The sequence below is a fragment of the Heterocephalus glaber genome, unplaced genomic scaffold, assembly GCF_053883595.1.
Source record: "Heterocephalus glaber isolate CG9 unplaced genomic scaffold, H.glaber_assembly_v1.0 deba00001600, whole genome shotgun sequence".
NCBI lineage: Eukaryota > Metazoa > Chordata > Mammalia > Rodentia > Bathyergidae > Heterocephalus > Heterocephalus glaber.
In genome coordinates this window covers 20,318,254-20,340,430 of record NW_028258372.1, presented here as the reverse complement: position 1 = coordinate 20,340,430, position 22,177 = coordinate 20,318,254, and the positions used below count along the sequence as shown (strand labels likewise).

The 22,177-nt window shown below is 40.7% G+C and overlaps 1 protein-coding gene and 1 non-coding gene across 3 annotated transcripts in view; both read right to left on the bottom strand.

Annotated features, from left to right (window-relative positions):
* Window positions 1–15,450, bottom strand: part of Dhx9 (DExH-box helicase 9) — a 51,904-nt gene extending 36,454 nt beyond the window's left edge. The window contains exons 1-8 of one of the 2 annotated variants that reach the window (XM_004862822.3): window positions 15,310–15,450; window positions 12,609–12,741; window positions 11,712–11,852; window positions 8,011–8,131; window positions 7,419–7,531; window positions 5,784–5,932; window positions 3,458–3,504; window positions 144–280 (exon numbers count right to left, since the gene is read on the bottom strand). In XM_004862822.3, the coding sequence (XP_004862879.1) occupies window positions 144–280; window positions 3,458–3,504; window positions 5,784–5,932; window positions 7,419–7,531; window positions 8,011–8,131; window positions 11,712–11,852; window positions 12,609–12,719 (819 nt within the window). In that variant the 5' untranslated portion in view covers window positions 12,720–12,741; window positions 15,310–15,450. Of the gene's footprint in view, window positions 1–143; window positions 281–3,457; window positions 3,505–4,244; window positions 4,382–5,783; window positions 5,933–7,418; window positions 7,532–8,010; window positions 8,132–11,711; window positions 11,853–12,608; window positions 12,742–15,309 lie in introns of those variants that run through there. The other variant, XM_004862823.3, reaches the window with a different exon arrangement.
* Window positions 6,468–6,574, bottom strand: LOC147823128 (U6 spliceosomal RNA). Its single transcript, XR_015444603.1, has one exon. It is a non-coding gene; the product is annotated as a U6 spliceosomal RNA (small nuclear RNA).
* Window positions 15,451–22,177: the final 6,727 nt, after the last annotated feature.

Below are 22,177 nucleotides of genomic sequence, written 5' to 3'. Positions count from 1 at the left end.
GTTTTAAGAGAATGGTTTCAATGATTATTTACTCACCATCCACTGTGAACACAGTATACAAGGCACAGAAATGGTCTATAGCCAAATACATGCTAAATAGTATCTTAGAATATCTTATTAGGATACTAAATCTAAAGACTCACTCTCTCTCCTTCTTTCTTTTTTGTAAGTCCAGAGTAAGCTTCGATCACTTCAAGATGATAGAGTTGTCTGACAAGTGACAAAGCACAGGACTGTGCTGCCAATTTCTTATTTGATCCATGTTCACGTGCAAAAATTCCTGTAAGATAAAGTCAGGATTACCAAAGATGGAAGAACAAATCACTTTAACAAAGAAACATCACAAACAGGCACCTAAGTACCAAAGTAGACCAATATGCCATAGGTCTTAGTTCCTTTTCACTGTATTTATTAACCAAATGCAATTCTATTAACATAAATAACCAACTATCTGGATTACAGGCTGATATGAAAATGCAAACCAACATGATGAAAGCAAACAACCTATTTTAACGAAGCTGTCATTATTTGGAATTAAAACAGGATGAAAACAAAACTTTCTGAAAAAAGTCTGACATTAAAATGAGAAGAAAATAAAACTTTTGAAGAGTCTAAAAACAAAACAATCAAAGGAACTGGGTCCAAAGTGGTTATTCAGACCATAGGTCAGAAAACCTCTACAATAAAAGCTAATAGTTCCAGGTCCAGGAAAGCTGAGGCAGGAGGATCACTGTGACTTTGAGGTCAGCATGGGGTACATAATGAGTTCAAGGCCAGACTGAACTACAGTGAGACCCTGCTCAAAAAAACAAAACCAAACCAAACCAAATCAAACCAAAAAATGAGGGCCGAATTTGTAAGTATTTCATAGCTGCAATGGGGTATGAACAGAATCAGTTACTCGGCAGGCTGAGATAGGAGATGGCTTGAGCCCAGGAGTCTGAGGCCAGCCTGGGCAACATAGCAAGACCCTGTTGCAGGACAAAAAAAAAAAAGGAGTAAAATAAGTAAGGCTCTAGAAGCCATGGGGTTGTTATGATTGCCCTACTGTGACAAAACTTAAATTAGTGCCATACAAATTATAGGCCTGGCAACTAAAAATGATATTGTGGGAGGCTGGGGCAGTAGTATCATTAGTTTGAACCCATTATGGGCAACTTAGAGAATCCTTGTCTCAAAGATTGAGGCTTTCCTCCACATAAAGGCCTCAGGTTCAATCCCTAGTACCATGGAGGAAAAATGAGTTGTAAAAATAAAATACGGTTACTTAAAAAGCCTAAAGTATCTACTATCTGGTTTTTGACACAAAATGTTATGTGCCCTGACATAAATGAAGGAGTGTAGCTGTATTAAAGCAAAATTTTACCTGTAAAAACAGGCAGTAAGTTGGATTTGGCCAGAGGGACACAGCTGCTGACTCCAGCATTACGCTGAAACTATCATCCCTCACATTAACTACAGAAAACACTAATATATAATAGAAAATTTCCTTTCCTACCACACCATTCAGTTTTAGGATGCCTATAAAGCAAGGAAGGGATATAAAAAAGGCTTTCTGCTTAATCAAACTAACCCTGATCATCCAGTCAGTGGGCTGACAGATTGCCTTTATCCTCTTTCCCTTGATGCTTCCTCATCCACTTTTTTTTTTTTTTGCAACAAAGAGTCTTGCTATGCAGTGTAGGTTGGCCTTGAACTCTGTGTAGCCCAGGCAGGCTTCAAACTTGTGTGATTCTCCTGCCTTAGCTCAAAGTAACTTTTAAAAATCAGTCTAGGATAAGAAATTCAACATCACCTCCTGATGAACCATTTAGAAGTTGGCTCCATCATGAAAATTTCTACGTTAAACTTAAATCATTAGTGTAAACTGCAGAATCCTTAGACTGGAGGAAATCTTTAAATTTCCGGTTAAGTAAACTGAACCCCAGTGACGTAATTTATTGAAGATCATTCAATACTTGTTAGTAACAAAACCAGGTACACAGGGGTACTTCCTCATCTTTCCAGCATAACACAACCTTACACTTAGTGCCTAAGAATAAAAAATACAGGCATCATATGAGCTTTTGAACTTCCTTAATAATCTCAATCTATTCCTTAAGTGTTTCCTAAAGATAACCTTTACTTATTGACTTTGTGACTATTTTTAGACAGTCCTTGTAGGCTAATAATCCTGTAATTTGACTTACTCCTTTCTAAATTCCTCTTAGCAACCTTTATCTAAAACTCAAAGGGCCAAGGATTTAGTTCAGTGGTGCTGCCGCCTGCCTTGCAAGCTCAAAGTCCTGAGTTCAATCCCTGGTACCAAAAAAACAAAAACAAAAAAACCCTTCAAACTCAAAGAATCCTTTAACATAAAAAGATGAAAACATATTTTAAAGTTCTCAGAAACTAGCAGATTTCTAATCATCCTATCATTACTTGAGCTTTGAAGTATCACCTTAGTATGATTGTTTTTCACACATAAACTGGAGAATAAGCCTCTATTTCATGCAATTACTAATATTCTAAAATATCCTTGAAAGCCCAAATATGCAACCTCAAAATACATTTCTCTGGCATATTTCAATTATCAGTATTAAGAAACTAGACAGAATTAAAGTAACTTGAAAGGTTTCTATTTTGTAAAAGCAATTTATTTCTATAAAGAAAATCTACATCAATTAAATAGCGAATATAAACAAGATTTTCCATAATTTCCTCTTTGTGAAGAAAAACCTTTTCACAGGAGAAAGACAGACTGAGATCTGACATCTGACCACAGAGACTTCATCTGCACCAACAACTTTTGTTTTTTGAGACAGGGTCTTAACTATGGAGTTCAGGGTGGTCTTGAACTCACTATGAAGCAAAGGCTGGCCTCAAACTCCCAGTGATCCTCCTGCCTCAGCCTCCCAAGTGCTGGGGTTACAGGTGTGCACCACCACACCTGGCACTAACTTTTTATTGTGTATTGTCTTCCCATTCCCTAGACTGCTGCCAGTTCATTCCCACCCAAAAGCCTAAAATTCTGTCCCTTCTTTTAGCTCAATGTAAGCTTCAACTACCTAGCCCTCATTTGAGTGTAGTTCGTGGAATACTGTTGCTGTTTTCAAATTTGTTATAATTCTTGTTAATTTTTCTATTATTGATTTTACAGATTAAAACTGTCAACCCTTCACAACGAAATAAATAAATTTGAAACTTTGCTATAGCCTTGTAATCCTAGTACTAAGGAGGCTGAGGCCAGCAAATGGAGTTCAAGGCCAGTTGGGCTACAGAGGCTACACGGAGTTTTGAGGCTACCCTGGAGCCACAAAAATAAAAACCAGAACAAAACCAAAACCACTCTCCTACAATGTTACGTCATGTGCTTTCTGGGTGACATAGTGTATATCTATGTGGCTCAAGACCTTATTGTGAAGATTTCTCCTGTATATAAAAGAAGCAGAGCACCAAGGAAGCAGTAAACACTTACTTCTGCCCAGCTGCTTGATATAAATGGTCATCTCAGCAATAAAGCTCCTGTAAAAACACATATAAACAAGGTTAGGAATTTTATTCTTAGAAATTACTAATTGTAGGTCTCCCAATTAGCGTAGGCTTTCCAACTGCTTTAGGCAAAAAAATAAAAATAATAAATTCTAAGCATCACTGTCCAATCCTAGAACAAAGTACGTAAACTTCAAATTTATAACATGGCATGAAACGGTATAATCAAAGCTGATGATGCAACTGTTCAAAAAAGAAAATGTTAAACAGTTTTAGATTCTATTTACTTATTCTTTTTCCAAAGATTGGAGCCCGAATAACTACATGTTCAATAAGAAGGAATTTTCGGCTTAGCTTGGAGCCATGAAATAGAGTAGGCTCAAAACTCTTAAAATTAATTAGGACACCCATTAATGACTACAAATCTCTTAAAACTGTATGTGTAAACACTTTGTATCAGTAGCTCCTGAGATAAGAGTTCCAATATTTCCCTGCAGCTGGAAGCAGCCTGTGGTAACTATAAATATCACATTTACTTAAATCAGGTCCTAGAGAACAAAACACATTTTATCACATTATAGCTAAAACTGCTGGTAGGTTCTAAGGAATAAATTTAGGGATTTAGTAAGGGAAAAACTGCCCTTTGAAACATGCATTCTGGTCCTTGCACTGCTCAGGTACATCTAAGCTTAACTTGGCGCTGTAAAATAAAAGGTTAGGCGAGGCTTAAAAAAAAAATGTTAGACTCCTTCCTATACCTCTTGTGAACTGACCTTCAGGCACAGGGGCTTCAGGGGTCAAAGGCCACTGGCTTTCAGGGGAACAACATCCACCCTTTCATTAATGACACCGATGACAGTATGTTTCTCAGCCAGGCTTAAAGTCAGCACTCAATCTCATTCTCCTCCACCTAGGGGGAACAGCGACACCAGAAATCAGTTTACAATAGTTTCCCATGTGATTGCTTAGTTCAGCCTAAGCAGCAGCACATGTGTGTATGAACACAGACCTCTGGTGTTGCTGTCTGTTATGCCTTTCAATAAAAGACATACAAAGAGCAATGCTGTCCCAGCTCCCGCAACTGTCTCAGTTTCCTACATTATCATATCCTGAATTCTTTGTATCAGAAATTAATGATAAAATATTGATAGCAAAAAATGTTTGCAACAATGAGCTTCAGGCACACTTAGATATATTAGTGTTCTTAAAGTCACTAAGTGCTATTAAGCCCAATCAGGTCAGGACAAAATATTAAAGAAAACAAATCAATAATTAGATTTCCTTCGTAACTTGAGATTTTCAGTCTGACACAAGTACAGTAGTTGAGAATTCAGGATTGAACAAAACAGTGGGAAGCAGGAGGAGCCATGCTCTGAATATCATTTTGACCAGTATCAAATTTTTATTTTTAGTAGTGATTATTTTAGGGTTGCTAAATGCAACCAAAGGAGAATAGTTTGATTTTCGAGGAAAATATTTTCAAATTTGAGTAATTCCAATTAAGGACAGCAAATAGAATCATCCAGAATGTTTCCATTAAAACTTCCCCTTCTCTTCCAATAAAAATAGGGTGGCCCCCAGAAAAGTCTAATCCATATGAGCCTTCCTGGGAGTAATAATTACTACACCCTGGAATGCTCTTAGGAAGAACAAGCAGGCTGAGAAACATACTGTCCCATAACTTCCCTTTATATTCAGTTCTACAAATTTAACAGAAAAAAAATGCCGCTAATTTGACCAGAGTTTGCTAATTTAAACCACACACAAAGATTGAAGCAGTCTTTCAACTTTCCAGTCCTTAAATTTTAACAGGATTCTTAAAGAGAGCTGGCAACTTTCAAAGTGAGTGAAATTTGGATCTAGATACAACACAACCTACCTCAGACTAGGAAACTTACACATTTAACTTGACCCATTAAAAAATTACTTAGAACTGTCTCTAATGGAACAATACAGAATAAAATCACCACCTCTGGCTAGTATTTTAAGTTAATTAGCAACAAACCACTATTTGTGGTTGTTAACTTTTGCTTTCCAATTCAAATGAGAATCTTAAAAGCCTAGCATTACCCAATTTTGGGGGGGGGGGCAGAACTTAACAGCTAACATTGCACTCTTATGTGAAAGCCACAGTAAACTACACATTACAAGCCAAAAGTAATTCTTGTACAATGTCATTTACTGCCTTTTCACAGCTCACTATCTATCCATATAATAAACCAGGTAACATATACAAAAACAGAATACATTCAACAATGATTATCAGAGCAACCTTAACTTACTATAGAAAGAAAAGAGCGAAACAAGCAAACCTGTTGTGATCAGGACCCACTTGGGTGTACTTATATTCTCCTTGGATCTTTTCCTTTTGGAAATACTGGTTCAGACGAGCCTTAGCATTTTCTAAGGTCCAGTTTCCATGAAGCCCAGCATTTAAATCCACTTCTTCTGACTCTAGGGTCTGTGGAATCAATGATAATGAAATTCGGCTGCACTAATTATAGTTTCTTTTTTTTAAAATTTATATACATATTTACGGTACATTTTAGGTATAAAATACATTTACATTTATCATTGGGTGTTTGTACCAGAACATGATGTATCTTAGTTCTTATTTTTTCTCCCATTACCTGTGCACCCTTCACCTCCTCCACCCTTCCCTATTTAAACAGAGTTTGATTCCATTTTTTTTTCCTCATAATTTTTCCTTTCCCTTCTTCCCTTTCCCCTTCTCCTCCCACCATCCCCAAACCCTTGGACCTTTTTTCCTATTTCAAATTATCAATTATTCATTTTAATCATTTTCATCCTTATTTACACTTTCAATTTCTCACATTAGAGAAACTATTAGGTATTAACACGTGTGTCCTATTTATTTCACTTAAGAGTATGGCCTCAATATGCATCCATTTAGCTATAAATGTCTCTAGTTTCTCATTCTTCATGGCTGAGTAGCAGTCCATTTTATTAAAAAAACCACATCTTCTTTATCCAGTAAAAATATGGAACGTTTCACGAATTTGCGTACCATCCTTGCGCAGGGGCCATGCTAATCTTCTCTGTATCGTTCCAATTTTAGTATATGTGCTGCCGAAGTGAGCACTTAATAGTTTCATTATGCATTCTTAAAGTACTAGAATTTACAGTATCCTTTGTACTACCTTTTATATGGCAAAAACTGTTTTTAGTTGTTTCTAGTCCTACTCAAAACTGAACCAGAATCAGTTTTTAATGTACCTGAAGCTCCCATTGTCTAAATAAGTTATAGTTAAGGTACTGTATTTGAATTGTTTAAATGAAATGTTTAACAAATTTTTGTGCCTTAACACTTCAAATTTATTAAATGGAAAAATAAGCTGTCCTATTAAGATATTTTTATTGCAGCAGGAGGATTAGTTCGAGGTCAGCCTGGGCTACATAAGTTTAAGGCCAGCCTGCACTACACAGTGGGACCCTGGCTTAAAAAAACAAACCACACACACAGTAGAGTGCTCAAAAGATTTTCTAAGACAATTATATTTGCTATACAACAAAAGAGAACTTTTACTACCACCAGAACAAGTGTTGTTTTTTTAATACAGTACTGGGGATTGAACCCAGGGTCTTCACCTCAAGCAACATTCCCATTCCTTGAGACAGTCTCGCTGAGTAAATTGTGCGTGCGTGCTGGGCTAGAACCTGCAATCCTCCTGCCTCAGCCTCCCAGAGTGCTAGGATTATAGTTGTATGCTGCCAAGCCTAGCTAAAAATACTTTTTTCCCCCCCAAAGGAAATTTGAATGACCAGACTTAAACATTAGTTTGGGGTTATGGTGACTTTTGTTAACAAGTAGTCTTAACCACTTAAAAAAAAAAATCATCAAACTATTACTGACTCGTCCTAAACCTTGCTATGGACTAAGTCCCAAATTATATTTCCAGAGATATAAATCAGGTTGGGAGCCTTACCGCTTCTACTTCTTGTTCCTCTTTTCTTGAATAGTAGTCCTTCAAATTGGCTCCCCGGTCCCAGGTAGGTCCAGGAGCAGCAAAGCCAGATGCCCCAGCTTCAGAATTATTTTCTGTTAAAGAAATGATTGTTTTCTTGATAAATCAAACCTCCAAAAAAAAACCCCGAAAACCTTAATTTTTTTGAGAGGATTTTGCTACCCAGGATGACCTCAAACTCCAGAGTGCTGGGATTACAGGCATGCATCACCCCATCCAGCATAAAAACCCTAAATATTTTAAAGTTTTTCCTAATGCAGCTTTTGGTATTCCACGTTTAGAAATCCCAACATTTCAGTAACTTGTAAAGGAGCCTGAAATGCCCATGACTTACATGAAAAGTAATTATATCATCTCATCTGTAGCTACTTTTTCTATACAAGAAAGTGAGCCAACGATCAAGTAAGTATGGATCTTCTCAGTCATGTATACATACTCAAGTCTCGGGCCGGGGATTTAGCTCAGTGGTTCTGGTGCCTGCCTCGCAAGTGCAAGGTCCCGAGAGTCTGATACCCGGTACTGCCCCGGCCCCAAAAATATTCGAGTCTCTTACCTGCCTTGAGAGCCAAGTGTGGTGGAAGAGGTCCTCCCATGGTTGCTGGTGAACTTTCACTGTTCTCCCCAGTGTTAGTAGCCTCAGTAGCCTCAGTAACTGGGGGTGGGGGAGGTGCAATCTGCAAAAGGAAAACTCAATGTAGAGCTCTTTTAAACTTGTTACATATGTAAGAAGGGTCAGTCTTTTCACTTTTACCTTTACAAGGACTACAACATTCTTTTAACACTTCAAAGGCGGCCACCTGTCACACTTCCCCACAGTATTTTTGCCACCTTTATTTTTAGTGACTGATTATAAATTAGTTCTTCTGACAGAAAAGGGGCAGATAAAATTATTCACAACTCACCACCTTGGGACTATATATATAAAATATTCAAATACATTACAGCATGACATAAATGTAATTTCCCACAAAAGGTGGTATCAGTTTATGCTATACATATAATTTACCTTTTCGTTTTAGTATATTCATGAATACACTAAATGTTCAATAAGTATCTTTTAAGAGATTCCATTTAGATTCCAGCTAGGTATCATTCTGGGTGCTAAGAATTCAACAATCAAGTACCTTTGAGTGTTCTTCCCAATCTACTTCTGTAAACTATTTTTAGGGCCAGGGATTTAGCTCAGTGGTTCCGGCGCCTGCCTCGAAAGCCCAAGGTCCCAAGTTCGATCCCCGGCGCAAAAAAGAAAAACCCCCAAAAAACAAAAAAAACAATATTTTTATAAAATATACCAGGGCCGGGAATTTAGCTCAGCGGTTTCACCGCCTGCTGTGCAAGCGCAAGGAGCCTAATTCGATCCCCGGTACCAAAAAAAAAAAAAAAAAAATATCTCTGCTATAAAATACACCAAAAGCAACTGTATAACCCAAGGTTATACAAAACAGAAATCTGTATTTTTTTAATTAGATGGAAAAAACATAAAACCGACGTAAGAATGTTTCTGAATATTTACTCATTTCTGTATTAATCTCCACAAACACTAAGCAGCACTGTATAGTCCCTTTTAGTACAGCATTTACTATTAATTTTAGATAGTACCTTTTAGCACGTCAAGTATTACTTAAGTACTTCATTAGTAATAAGTATTCAATTAAAAGATATTTTAAAAAATATTAAGATGATAACTGAGCTGAAACTGTTTTCCTCTAAAACACAGTAATAGTTTCATTACTGGGATTCATCTAAAATGTACTAGAGGTGTATTACAAGTTCCGAGATAAGGTTGGGCATGGTGGGCACACCAGTAATCCCAGTACTCTGAGAGGCTAAGGCAGGAGGAACAAAAGTTCAAGTTGAACCCAGGTAACTTAGTGACTTTGTGAGACCCTGTCTCAAAATAAAAGTGCTACCAGGAGTGGTGGTGCACGCCTGTAATCCCAGCACTCAGGAGGCTGTAGTTCAAGGATCGCCAGGAGTTCTGAGGCCAGCCTGGGCTAATGAATTCAAAGACAGCCTGAACTATATAGCAAGGTATTATCTCCAAAACAAAAAAAGATAAACAGAAAGATACAATGGATAACTGGGATGAGAAAAAGCTAGAAGTAATGAACAAGAAGCTCTGTGAAGCTGAAAAGAAAAAAACCAAAAACTCAAAGTCTGCAAGCTTTTCCTTGACTGAAAATAACAAGCATGGCTGGTTTTGGATGGGCTCTAAAGGGGGGTGATAATTTTGTGCAGCCATGCACTTCACTTCCTCCTGGATTTGTGTTGTTGAAAAAAGATGAAAAGAGAAAGATGAAATTTCATTAGAAGATCTAATTGAGTGTTCTGCCCTAGGTACAAATGTTACCAAAATCACTCCATAATCTTTTCTTGTGTGGAAGCTAAGACAAGATAAACTTTAACAAGATATGGAAAGGAAAGCTGACCTCAAAACAGGGAAAGCCCGGGCTGGGGACTTAGTTCAGTGGCACCACGCCTGCCTTGCAGGTACAAGGTCCTGAGTTCGATCCCTGGTACCCCCCAAAAACCAGGGAAAGCCCTAGTGACCAGTGGTTTTGAGGTATCTGAATTTCACCTAAACTGTCAATGATGAGGAAGCAAGGAACAGGCTGATGATTCTGTGAGTGTAAATGATACTGATTTAAGCCTGTACAGCCCAAGAGATGTAAATGAGATAGCTATTATTGTAACCACTCTTCACATATGCTTCAAATAAAGATGAGAACAAACCAAGCTTCTAGAGATAGGGCTGAAAATGGTCAAAGATGTGCTTTGAAAGAGGACAACAAAGTAGAGGGACAGGAAAATGGAGCCATCAGTGCTGTTCCTGTTGAAAATCTTTCTACAGGGGAAGACTGGAAAAATTAGAAGAATTAAACACACCTGACTTAGAAGAATGACACCAAACAAGTCAATGAAAAGATGGAAGTCAGCTCAGCATGAGCTGAAATTACATTAAGTTTCTTCACACAGAATCAACAGGATGTTCATTTCCTACGTTGATTTAGGAGGGAGGGATTACTCTCCTCTAAAAAAGGACTATTCTCCCTACATTTTCTCCTCCGACTTTGGCTACATCTCATAGTAAATTCATGGCAGTTCAAAACAAATGAAAACTATAAAGGCCATTGCAGAAAATGACCACTGTAACTCAAGTAGGAAGTGTACCTGCTTTCCCAGCTTTTGATTCTCACTGGGCATGTGTTATTATCAGGAACAACATAACTTTATATTTAAAATACCCTTCATCTGATGCAGTTTTTAAATGAGTAATTTCCTTTCCTTTATAAGTGAGCACTGTAGTTTACAAAAGAAACTGCACATGCAGATTCAGTATTGTAAATCTTTGGACAATTAGATGAATATTTGAACATAGTGCCCTGGTCTTTTTTCCCAATAAAATTATAAAGACCATTATACATTAAAAAAAAAAACCAATATACATGAAGTGAAAATTATCATCCTAGGTCTCCAAACGTAATGAAAATCTATAATCTTACAAAAAAGTTTAGGAATTGTCATCCCAAAATACAAGACTTTGGACCTCAAGATGAGAATACCTGGAAAACAGTGAATACTAGGAAAAACACCTTCTATCAGCTTCCCTTATCTGCCTGAAGAGAATTTGAAAATGAACTCAATTGTCCTGTGCTACTCTCTTCCCCCAAGCTTATTAACCTGAAAAGATTAACAGTATTCTCAGGAGAGGAAATTAAAGGAGGAAGCCAGGTCCAGACAATTCTTCTGAGGACTCAGGAAGATAAAAGATGTTCCTCAACTTCACATGGCATTGTGTCCCAATAAACCCACCATAAACTTAAAAAGTATTACAAGTAAAAATTTAGTGTGCTTAACCTACCAATCACTATAGCTAGTCAACACAGTGTACTGTTTATTGCTTGTTTACGCATGAGATCATATGGCTGACTGGGAGTTGTGAGTTTTTCATACTGCATACTGATAGGCCGCGGGAAAATTGCTGTGGTTTCTACTGAATGCATATTACTTCCCCACCATTACAGGCAGAACAAGTGTAAGTCAAAGGGTACATGTATAAGTATCTAAGAACTCATTGGGTTTTTGGATATTCACTGTTCTTTCATGTGATGTCCCCGGGGAGATAACAAATTTGTACCTGTTAGTCTGTTTTGTTAGTGGAATTCATACCCCAAGAACCTAGAAAGGTAAGGAACGCCATTTCTGCTTCCCTTACACAACATACAACCCAAGTACATGACAATATGTACATACCCCAACAGTTGGGACTTCTTCACTCTTTACTTCATTTATTCGAACCAAATAGTTAACAAAGTCTCTGGCAGCATTGCTCTGTGCATCTTTTTTATTAGTAGAATTGCCCATGCCAGTATAATTAAACCCTTCTACACGAACCTGTAAGTCAAGAAAAAAAGCTATTAATGCAGGGTAATCCTGGAATTTTAAAAACTCATAATTCAATAACCAATCCATTAAGAGATTACAAGCAGCTCAGTTTTAGTATACATGCTGCCGAAGTGAGCAAACAGCTCACTTTTAAAGATCTACTTTATACAAAAGTGATAAAAACAAGCCAAGAACACATGAGCAATCTTATAAAAAGCTTGAAATGTAATGTCCTGTGATAAGTTAATCAAAAAAGGGGGATTCTTAAAGTGGTACAAATATTCTCTCCCCATATAAGAGAATGTTCCATATTAAAATCTGATTTTATAATAATCAAAACAGGGCTGAGGGCTGTGGCTCAATGGTAGAGTGCTTGGCTAGCAATGCACAAGGCCCTGTGATCAAGACCCAGCACTGTAAGAAAAAAGAAAATTCTAGGGCCGGGTATTTAGCTCAATGGTTCCATGGCCTGCTTTGCAAGCGTAAGAACCCGAGTTCAATCCCTGTACCGCCCCCCAAAAAAGTAAAAAAAAAACCAAAAAACAAAATTCATTAAATAACCCAAAAAACAAAACAAAATAACAGCAACAAAAAAAAAAATCTCTGCTTATTCCAAGTACTATACGAACTCTAGAGAAAAAATGTATTATAATGAAATAGAATATCAAATAATAAACTATTCTTTAGTCTCCCTCAAGGTGCAATAGACTAACATTTCCAAAGCAAGTTCCATAAATCAGATAAATGAACTGTATTCTTTAGTACCTCACACATGAACTTCTGCCGGTTTTTGTTCCCTACTGCTCTGAATTCATATGCTGGAGTCATCTTCCTTTTGCCACACCAGGCATACAGAAAATTTTTAATATCACCCATGATTCACGTGTCTTCTTCAGACCTTAAAAAAGCAAAAGTTTAAAAATAGTATTATGACTGCAAAGCCTAGAAATAAACAATATCTGAAAATTACTGAAATCTAGGTGAAGCACAGCGTATTTTATCATGCTATTAAAACTGCCCATTTAGAAATTTTACTAATGGGTCAGGGATTTAGCTCAGTGGTGCCTCACCTGCCTCACAAGCGCAAGGACCCGAGTTCGATCCCCAGTAACAGAAAAAGAAAAAAAAAGAAATAAAATCGTAGTATATTATTTCCCTGAAATGCAGTGTATCACACTTGTTGGCACTCTCCTACACAAGTCTATAAAAATTTAAAGGAGGACGGGATTTTGCTCAGTGGTGCCGCGCCCGCCTAGCAAGCGCAAGGTCCTGACAGTTCGATTCCCTGAACAACAACAACAAAAAAATTAAAAGGATAGGGAGACAACCAGCTTAAATAGTTGAGTCTAAATTATATGCAAAAAATCAAAGACCAAATCTGTGTTTGGCTAAATGAATCCAAACACCCAAAGGCTGATTGTGGAGCTCTGAGTTGGGAGGTTGTAGAACCTTTAAGAGGTGAGGCCTCATAGGAAAGCATCCAGTCATAAGGGGGTGCCTTCGAAGAGAGAAAGGGACCAAAACTCAACAACTTCACATGTGCAATTTGGCCATCAGATGAGCTTTGCTCCACCACACACTCCAGGCCATGGTGCGTTGTTGCTTCCTAAGTCCTAAAGCTATGAGCCAATGATGTGTGAAACCTCTTAAACCTTAAGCCAAAATAAACCTTCTCAGCCAGGCATGATGGTGGATGCCTGTAATTTCAGCACTTGGAAGGCTGAAGCTGGAGAATCACTGCTGAGTTCTAGAGCAGCCTAACTACAGAAAGTGAGTCCCTGTTCGGGCAAAAAAAACCCTTTCTCTATATCCATTATCTCAGGTATTTGTGACATCACTGGTAAACTAGCAAAGCCAATCTGTGAATTCCACCCCTGAATAATTAATTCAGAAAACAGATCCAGAATGAATAACATAAAACTGTATTATCAAAAAAGACTATTGTGTCGAGGATTTAGCTCTGTGGCACCGCGCCTGCCTCGACAGTGCAAGGTCCTGAGTTCAATCCCCAGCACCAAAAAAAAGACTGTATTTAAAAAAAAAGACTATTATCAAATTTCTTTCTTCCTAAGTAGTCTCATCTAATTCTACAATATTCAAACTGACTACATGCTAATGACGCCCAAATATTTACAGAAAGTTTATTCCTTTCTCTTTGAAGCTCCAAAGTTAAATTCGTCCAACAGAAACCTTCATACATCCATCTGTATGCTAACTTGTCATTTCAGTAAAACAGTTAAAACTGCCTCCTCTAATCGGTTCCAACCCCCACCCATACATTCCCACCGTCCAAATTACCTAAATCACAACTTTGGAACCAGAATCCACTCCCCATCGATCCTTTTCCACTAATTTTGCAGAGTTCTTACTGTGTGCCAGAGATTATTCTTGGAGGACCATTTATATTTACTATTTTACTTAACCCTTACAATTGTACGGACAAACATTATTACCCAACAACCCCAACCCTCGGTACCAGGGATCGAACTTAGGACCTTGCCGCCTGCAAGGCAGGCGCGGTGCCACTGAGCTAAATCCCCGGCCCTTACTATTCGTTTTTTACCAATGAGAAAAATAGTAATTTGCCCCGGAGGGCAGAGATCCTAATTGGAGAATGCGCAATTTCAAGGTAGCGTGACCCCAGCCAGATCTACTAACACCACTACTACATTGTTTCCAATCCCTTTGCTCCTGCCACCCCTACTGCACATGGGGAGTAGTACTGCAGGATTACACTAGTTTCCATTACTGGCAAGCTAAACCCTGTCCTTGTCTCTAAACATTACCACCCTCTCCAAACACCGTGCCCTCTTTCCGCTCCTGGCCAGTCTCTTGCTGCAAAGCTAATTACCTCTGCACCTTCGAAGGGGAAGCCGTCTTGGCCCTAACGCAAAGATAGAGGCCTAAATAGTCCCCTCCTCCGGGGCCCCTTCCCTATCTAGAATACTGCTTTCCCTTTACAATCTTAAATTCCTTTTACCAAACCATTGGCATTTATGTTCATCTCGCCTGCTCCTCACCGCACCCCAGTCCACCGCAACCTAAGAGAAGGGCAAGGACTGCACTAAACCTGCGTGCTGCTGCACCCACAGGTCCATAGGACATTTGTCACAGCAATGAATTAACGAAGGGCCCTAGGTGAGCGTGCCGTACCGGCCGCAACCACCACAGGAGATTCACCTCTCCCTTCCCTCAGCCGCGGCGGAGCCGAGCGTGCTAGGCCGAAGAAAGAAGCGGGCTTTCTGGACTGGGATAAGAACTAGGAAGACCGGCGAAGGGCGGGAGCCACGCGTCGCCGCGCAGCCCCAGTGCGCCACGGCCCTCGCGCACGCGCACACCAGTTGGCCGCCGCCCCACCCCCACAAGGCGGCCCGCGCCTCGCAACAAAGCCGGCCCTACAGCCCTGGCCCGCCCGCCCGCTAGCGCGCCCGTACGGCCCCGCATGGCAGCTACATCACTTTCTTACCAGTCCCTGCTTCCCGGTGCCCGACTGTACAACCCTCTCCTGAGCGTCTGTCCGTAGCTCTGGTCTTCCACAGAGACTGCGGAGAAGCACCCGCAACTCGCGTGGAGGAGGCGAAATGGCTCCGACCGCGCTGCAAGGGGGCGGAGTCAGAGCGTACGCATGCGTAGCAGACGAGCGCGGGCGTGAGGGTGCCTCGAGGGAGAGGGCGGGGCTGCAGCCGCCCCCCGGGCCCGCCCGCTCTTCCGTATAATTTGTCTCTCGCCTTTGAATATCGAAGTTGAGGGCCTGTAATATTTTGATGCAGCGAAGTGTTTTGCAGCTTCTACCTACGGACGCAAAATATGCCACCTCGAAATACATTTTTTTGGCGTGTTTCAAGATGACTGTTCTGAGTAGGGCGTGAGGGCGCAGGCCTGTAATCCTAGCACTCTGCGAGGCGGAGGCAGGAGGATGGCAAATTGGAGCCCAAAATGGGCAATTTAGCCGTTTATTAAGACTAGCTCAAAATAAAAGGCAGAGGATGTAATGCAGGACCAAGGCCTCCGGTTTGGTCTCCAGGTGCACCCCTTCAGTCACCTACACACAAAAGAATTGCTATTCTGAAAGGATTCGTTCTGAAAGGCTGCCCTTTTGTAAGACATTTACATCTCTAAAGGAAATACCTACACTCCTGAAGGAGATTTTTAAAAACCCTTTAGGTCTCAGAAAGGTCTTTTCACGGGAAGATTGGGATCAGACACCTGGCCTAGTTCATTGGTGGTTGTCACCTAAGGAGCTCGTCTGGGTAACTGGACAACCCTAGCTGACTGAGCACACACACACACACACACACACACACACACACACACACACCAGCGCTCTACTGACCTCCCTTCCGGCAAGCCAAATCCCTACCCCTTTACTAGCTCTATATACGCTTCAACTGTGAAGCCCTCCTTTGAGACTCATACTGTGCAATTTATTAGCACGTTTTTGTACCTTAATGTTTGTTAATCTATTGTTTATTTTTCTTAGAGCTTTTTTTTTAGTAGTACATGATTGCAGTACATAATGATTACATTCCTTTGGGGAGTTGGTACGTGTACATAACACATCTTAACCGTCTTTTCATCCTCTTCCTTTCCCTTCCCCCCTCCTTCCATTTATTAAGCTGAGGCAGGAGGATCACAATTTTGAGCCCAACCTGGGCACTTAGGGACTTATCAAGACCCTGTATGAAGCAAAAAAGGGCTTGTAGCTCAGTGTATTCAATCCCCAGTACCCCCAGTACAAAACAAAACAAAAAGAACTGGGAGTTGAGAAGGGTGGCTCACCTGCAAAGTGCCTAGTGTGGTCCTAGGTTTTACCCTCAGCGCTGCAAAAAATAAATGCATACTTACATAAATGTCATAACTTCAGAAAGAAAAGAGTGAATTTAAAACTTTCCTACAAAATTCTGGTAAGACTAGGTGCCTTTCAAAAACAGAACAGTAAATCTTGCTGGTAACTGTATAAGGTTATTGAGATGATTAAATGAGATGGCAGGCTAGGATGTAGCTTACAGGTTGCACACAACCGTAGCATGCACAAAACCATAGGCTAAATCTTCAACACCAAAAAAACATAGATAAGTAAGTGAGTAAACAAATATGTAAATGAGATGGCCTATGAAGAGAGCTTAATTCAGTACCAGGCTCATAATAGAGTTTAATAGATATCTGTAGTGATTCAGACACTTTGAAAGTCAAGGTCTCTCAAAAGAAGGAACCTCAGTGATGGCAGGGACACTCCTTAGCTGGCCATGTTCACTCACTGTATTATAGGCAGCTAAGTTAGAAAAAAATAATGTAATCAGAGAAAGATTGGCCCCTTGAGGAAGTCAGCACAAAAAAATAAAGACATCAGAATTGTGGCTGGGGGCAAATCAGAAGAGAGCCAGGCCCCAGGCTGGCAGATAAACAGCAGCAACTTGAGATTATTCTATAATTAATACCACCTGGTCCAGTGGACTCAGCTAGGCATCAGATGCGTACCTGGGTGACCACAACATCCAGATCCATACTCCTCTCCCAGAAATGATCTTTGGCTCTTTTTTTTTTGGTATTTACAATCAAACTCAGGACCTTACACTTGAGAGGCAAGTGCAGCACCACTGAGCTAAATCCCTGGCCCCTAGAAATGATTTTGACTTTCCATGTACTCTTGCTCCATGACTTGTTTCCCTATTAGATCAGTATTACCTAAGCGGCTCTACTTGTAATCCTACAGATTGATTTTAGTTTGACCCACGTTGTAACCCCATTGTGATTTTGCTGTATAAATTACCCCTGACCAAGAGCTTCAGTGGCCACCCTTATTAGAAACCCTCCTAGGCCGGGGATTTAGCTCAGTGGTTCTGCCACCTGCCTCAGAAAGCACAAGGTCCTGAGTTCGATCCCTGATACCAAAAAAAAAGAGAAAGAAATCCTCCTGTCTCTCAGGTGCTTTCTCTTAATAAACCTTTCCTACTCTTAACCTCCTTTGTCCTTAGGAATTCATTCTTCAGTATTTAGGGGGCATAAACTTGGCACATCTGACAAGAAAGACTCATCTATATGCCCACCCATGTTTGTAATCCACAGTTTATAATAGTTAAATCTTGGAAATAGTCCAAATGCCCATTAACCAATGAATGGATAAAGAAGATGTGGCTTATACAATGTAGTACTACTCAGCCATAAAGAAAGATAAACTTGAGAAATTTATAGCTAAATAGATGCACCATGAGACCATACTCTTAACTGAAATAATTGGACACATGTGTAAATACCAGATTGTTTCTTTTGATGTGAGAAACTGAAAGTATAAATGAGGACCAAAGTGTATAATAGACACTATGAAATAGGAAGCAAATGTTCCAAGGAGAAGGGAAACTAGGGAGGGGGCAGGCGAAAGGAAGGAAGGGAAAGAAAAAAAATGAGAAAGGGAAAAAATAGAAAGCTTTTGTAAATAAGGAGGGATAGAAGGATTGAAGGGAAGGAAGGGGAATGGGAAAAAATAAGAACCACGATATATCATGTACAGGTACAAATTCCCTGTGATGAATATGATCATTATATATATCTAAAATGTACCAATAAACTTAATATCAGGTCTGACTTAAGTGAGTCCTTCACAAACAAATGGGACAAAGCAAACAGGCTGCTTTTAGCAAACAATAGTAGCTCCTCAGTAAATAGGGCAAATGTACCTCAAGGGAAATACATAACCCCCCTGGTGCCAAGAAGTCCAATAATTTTGTGCACACCTGAGCAGACCGTCCTTGGACATCCAAGTCACAAGTATTTCACCCTAGATTCCTTAGCCCCTTCAATACCTATGTAAGCTTGATTCATTTCCCAGTTAGTTCCCCCCCCCCCCCCGTGTTAGCCCATCCACTCATACACTCATGGATGAAATCTCTCCCAGCTAGCTACCACTATCTCTCCCAATGTCAGCCCATCCCCACACGGATGTGATAAACTTGGCTCTTCCCAGCTAGCTACTAGAATCTTGTGATTTTAGTCCCTGATTTTTAGTCTCTGGTTTAGTGGAATAAACGTTCCTTTCAAAAGCCTATTTTTTTTGGTACCCGGGATCCAACTCGGTGTGGTGCTACTGAGCTACATCCCAAGCCCAAAAATAGGCTTTTGAGGGCTGGGGATTTAGCTCAGTGGTGCCACTGCCTGCTTCACAAGTGCAAGGTCCTGAGTTTGATGCCACTACTGGGGAAAAAAAAGCCTATTTTTGACAAGTGGATTCTTTATGACACTTAATTAATAAAAAAGAAATAGAGGGCTGGGGATTTAGCTCAGTGGCATTGCACCTGCCTTGCATGCACAAGGTCCTGAGTTCGATCCCCAGTACCAAAAAAAGGAAAACAAAGTCTATTATATAAAGTTAAGAGTTGTTGTGTTACATTTTTGATAGCTGCATGTGTATGTGTGTGAATACTGAATTTTAAAACAAAATGCATTTCCTAACTGTGAGTTACAAAAAAAAAAAAAGAGAGAGAGGCTCTCATCCTGAGACACAGTGGAGAAAACTGATCTCTGGATGACAACAGAGACAGCTATCTCCAGAAGCACACAAATTTATGAGTCCCAAACAGTACAGCTTAATGGAGCGTCTTTAATCTGCTCTTTCTCACTCTCTCTAAAAAGTTAGAAAACTAACTTTTTGGCAATAGTGGAGTTTGGGGGGGAGTTTCTGTTTTTTTGGTCCTAGGGATCGAACTCAGGACCTTGCGCTTGTGAGGCAGACGAGGTGCCACTGAGCTAAATCCCCAGCCCTGGGGTTGTATTGTTTTGTTTTTTGGTTGTTTGAGACAGGGTCTTGCTTTGTAATGCAGGCTGGCCTTGAACTCCAAGCAATTCTCCTGCCTCAGCCTCCCAAGTGCTAGTATTACAGGTATGCACCACTATGCCCAACTCTATTGTTTTTTGGGGGGTGGGGGGTTTGTTTTAATTTTTTGGATTTTTGAGATAGGGTCTTGCTATATGATTTAGGCTGGCCTTGAACTTAGTATCCCAGGCTGGCCTTGAATTCCTGGCGATCCTCCTGTCTCAGCCTCTCAAGTGCTGAGATCACAGGTGTGCGCCACCATGTCAGGCAAATACTGTTGTATTGAGAGTCAATTGTAGCTTTTGTCTTTGGAAACATGTTTTACTAAGGACTGGAGACCTGTCCCAGGAAAGCTTTTGATCTTGTCTTTTTGCCCTTGAGACAGTGAAGATAAAGACAAGCCCTGGCCCGAACATAAAGTTCCTTTTTTTTTTTTTTTTTTTTTTTGGTACCAGGGATTGAGCTGAGGACCTTGCGCTTGTAAGGCAGGCGTGGTGCCACTGAGCTAAATCCCCAGCCCATAAAGTTCTGGTTCCTTGTGTAGAGTCACTCTTCTGTCTCTTCTCCACTGCCCCCTCTCCTGAGAAAAAATGCAATCTACAGCAGTAGCAGCAGCATCTTGTCTTAAGGCAATTTTCTTCCTCATGGCTGCTGAATTCCAGGACTCTTGAGTGACCGACCAGGTTTCCATCTCTCCAGGTTGGTGAGTTTCCCCCGCCCTGCAGCCCTTCAGTGTGTGGCTCAGGTCAGTCCCTTGCTAGTTGCTACAGGACTCCAGAGTGAAGCTGGCCTTTACTATTCCCTTTGATTTGTCCCTGGGCTATATTCTTAAAAACTGGTCCTCAGACTCTCAAAGAATGAATGAAAAAGTTTTAGTCCAAGTTTGTCTGCCTTTCTGCCCTTAGGACAGAATTGGAAACAAGGGGTATCTTTACTCCTTTCACGTCCCCCTCCCCTCAGGAATGTTATTCAGACAGGGTGGACTGGTTTAAAATAGTGCTGGTGGGCATGGCGGTACATGTCTGTAATCCCAGCATTCTAGAGGCTGAAGCAGGAGGATGGCCAAGAGTTTGAGGCCAGCCTGGACTACATAATGAAACCCTGTCTCAAAATAAAATAGTGCCATTATAGCAGTGATGATTTCATTAATAAAACAGAAAATATTCTGAGGAACCCTTATAAGTTTGATAACAGTTTTAAACAGAAACAGATATTAAGGGCAAGGCATGGTGGTATATCCCTGTAGTCCCAGCACTTGGGAACTTGAGGCAGGAGGATTGCCTCAAGTTTGAGGCCAGCCTGGACTACATAGTGAGTTCAAGCCAGCCTGAAATACATAGCAAGACCCTGTCTCAATGAAACAGAGAGAGAGAGAGAGAGAGAGAGAGAGAGAGAGAGAGGAAGAGAGAGAGAGAGGAGAGAAGGAAGGGAAAATTAAGGGATAGCCACAGCCCCCAGCCTCCAGAGGACTGGCTCTCTTTTGCTATGATTTCCCTCCAGTGTAAGGTAAAAGGGCTGAAAACCAAGACCAGACCAGGCCACAACAAGCCTTTATTAGGGAACAGATCTGCCGGGCTATCTCTAAACAAAGGAGAGACAAAAGCAATGTGGCAGGGGCAGGGAGAGTCTTTTATAGAGACTGGGGTGGGGCTTGTAGGGGCTGAGGCAGGGTTGAGTGAGGTAGTGATTAGGGAGTGGAGAAGCCGGTGACATCACTAGATGGTAGGAGGTGAGCGAGTATTAGGTTACTCTCTAGGTGGGACCAGGGGCATGCTGGGAAGAAGGGTTTGTTCTTTGGTGGGAGCAACCATCTTGGCATGATGTCACACAGGGGAGGGGGCAAGGCACCATAGGAAGAGGGCAGCTACTATATATAATAGCTGCTGAGGTAGTGGGAGACCTATCATCCAGAACATGTCACCAGGCTGTCAGCCATTCTATACTCAGAGACATGCTAACTGAGGGCTGAAAAAAGGAAAGCCTATAGCTAGGTATGATCCAAGGGCCACAGAATCACAAGGAAGGGAGTCACAGGAAGGTAAGAGAGGATAAATCTGATTCTGGACACTCTCAAGCGGCCCCAGTTTGCTGCTGCTGGCACTGGGTGGGGTCAAATCCAAAGGACACCTTAGGGGTAGAGAACAAGCACAGATAGCCAGGGATGCCTTTTCTCCCTTTGTTTCTTTTCAAAATGGGAATAAACTGTCGTAGGTAGACATCTGCTGCAGCAATGCAAATTGGAGCCTTGGCAGGCCTTCTTCTCTCATCTTCAGGAATACATACTCAGCTCCAAAAAGTGTCTCTTAGTCTCTTTCTACACCCAAACCTGGCCTGGGCACACCACAAAAAATAAAATAGTTGAAATTATCTTTAATGGTCTGTCCCTTTAGAGAGAATGGTTGCATGTGGCTATCAAAACAGCAGTTTAGGGCCAGGGATTTAGCTCAGTGGTTTCGCTGCCTGCTGCGCAAGTGCAAGGACCCAAGTTCGATCCCCGGTACCAAAAAAAAAAAAAAAAAAAAAAAAA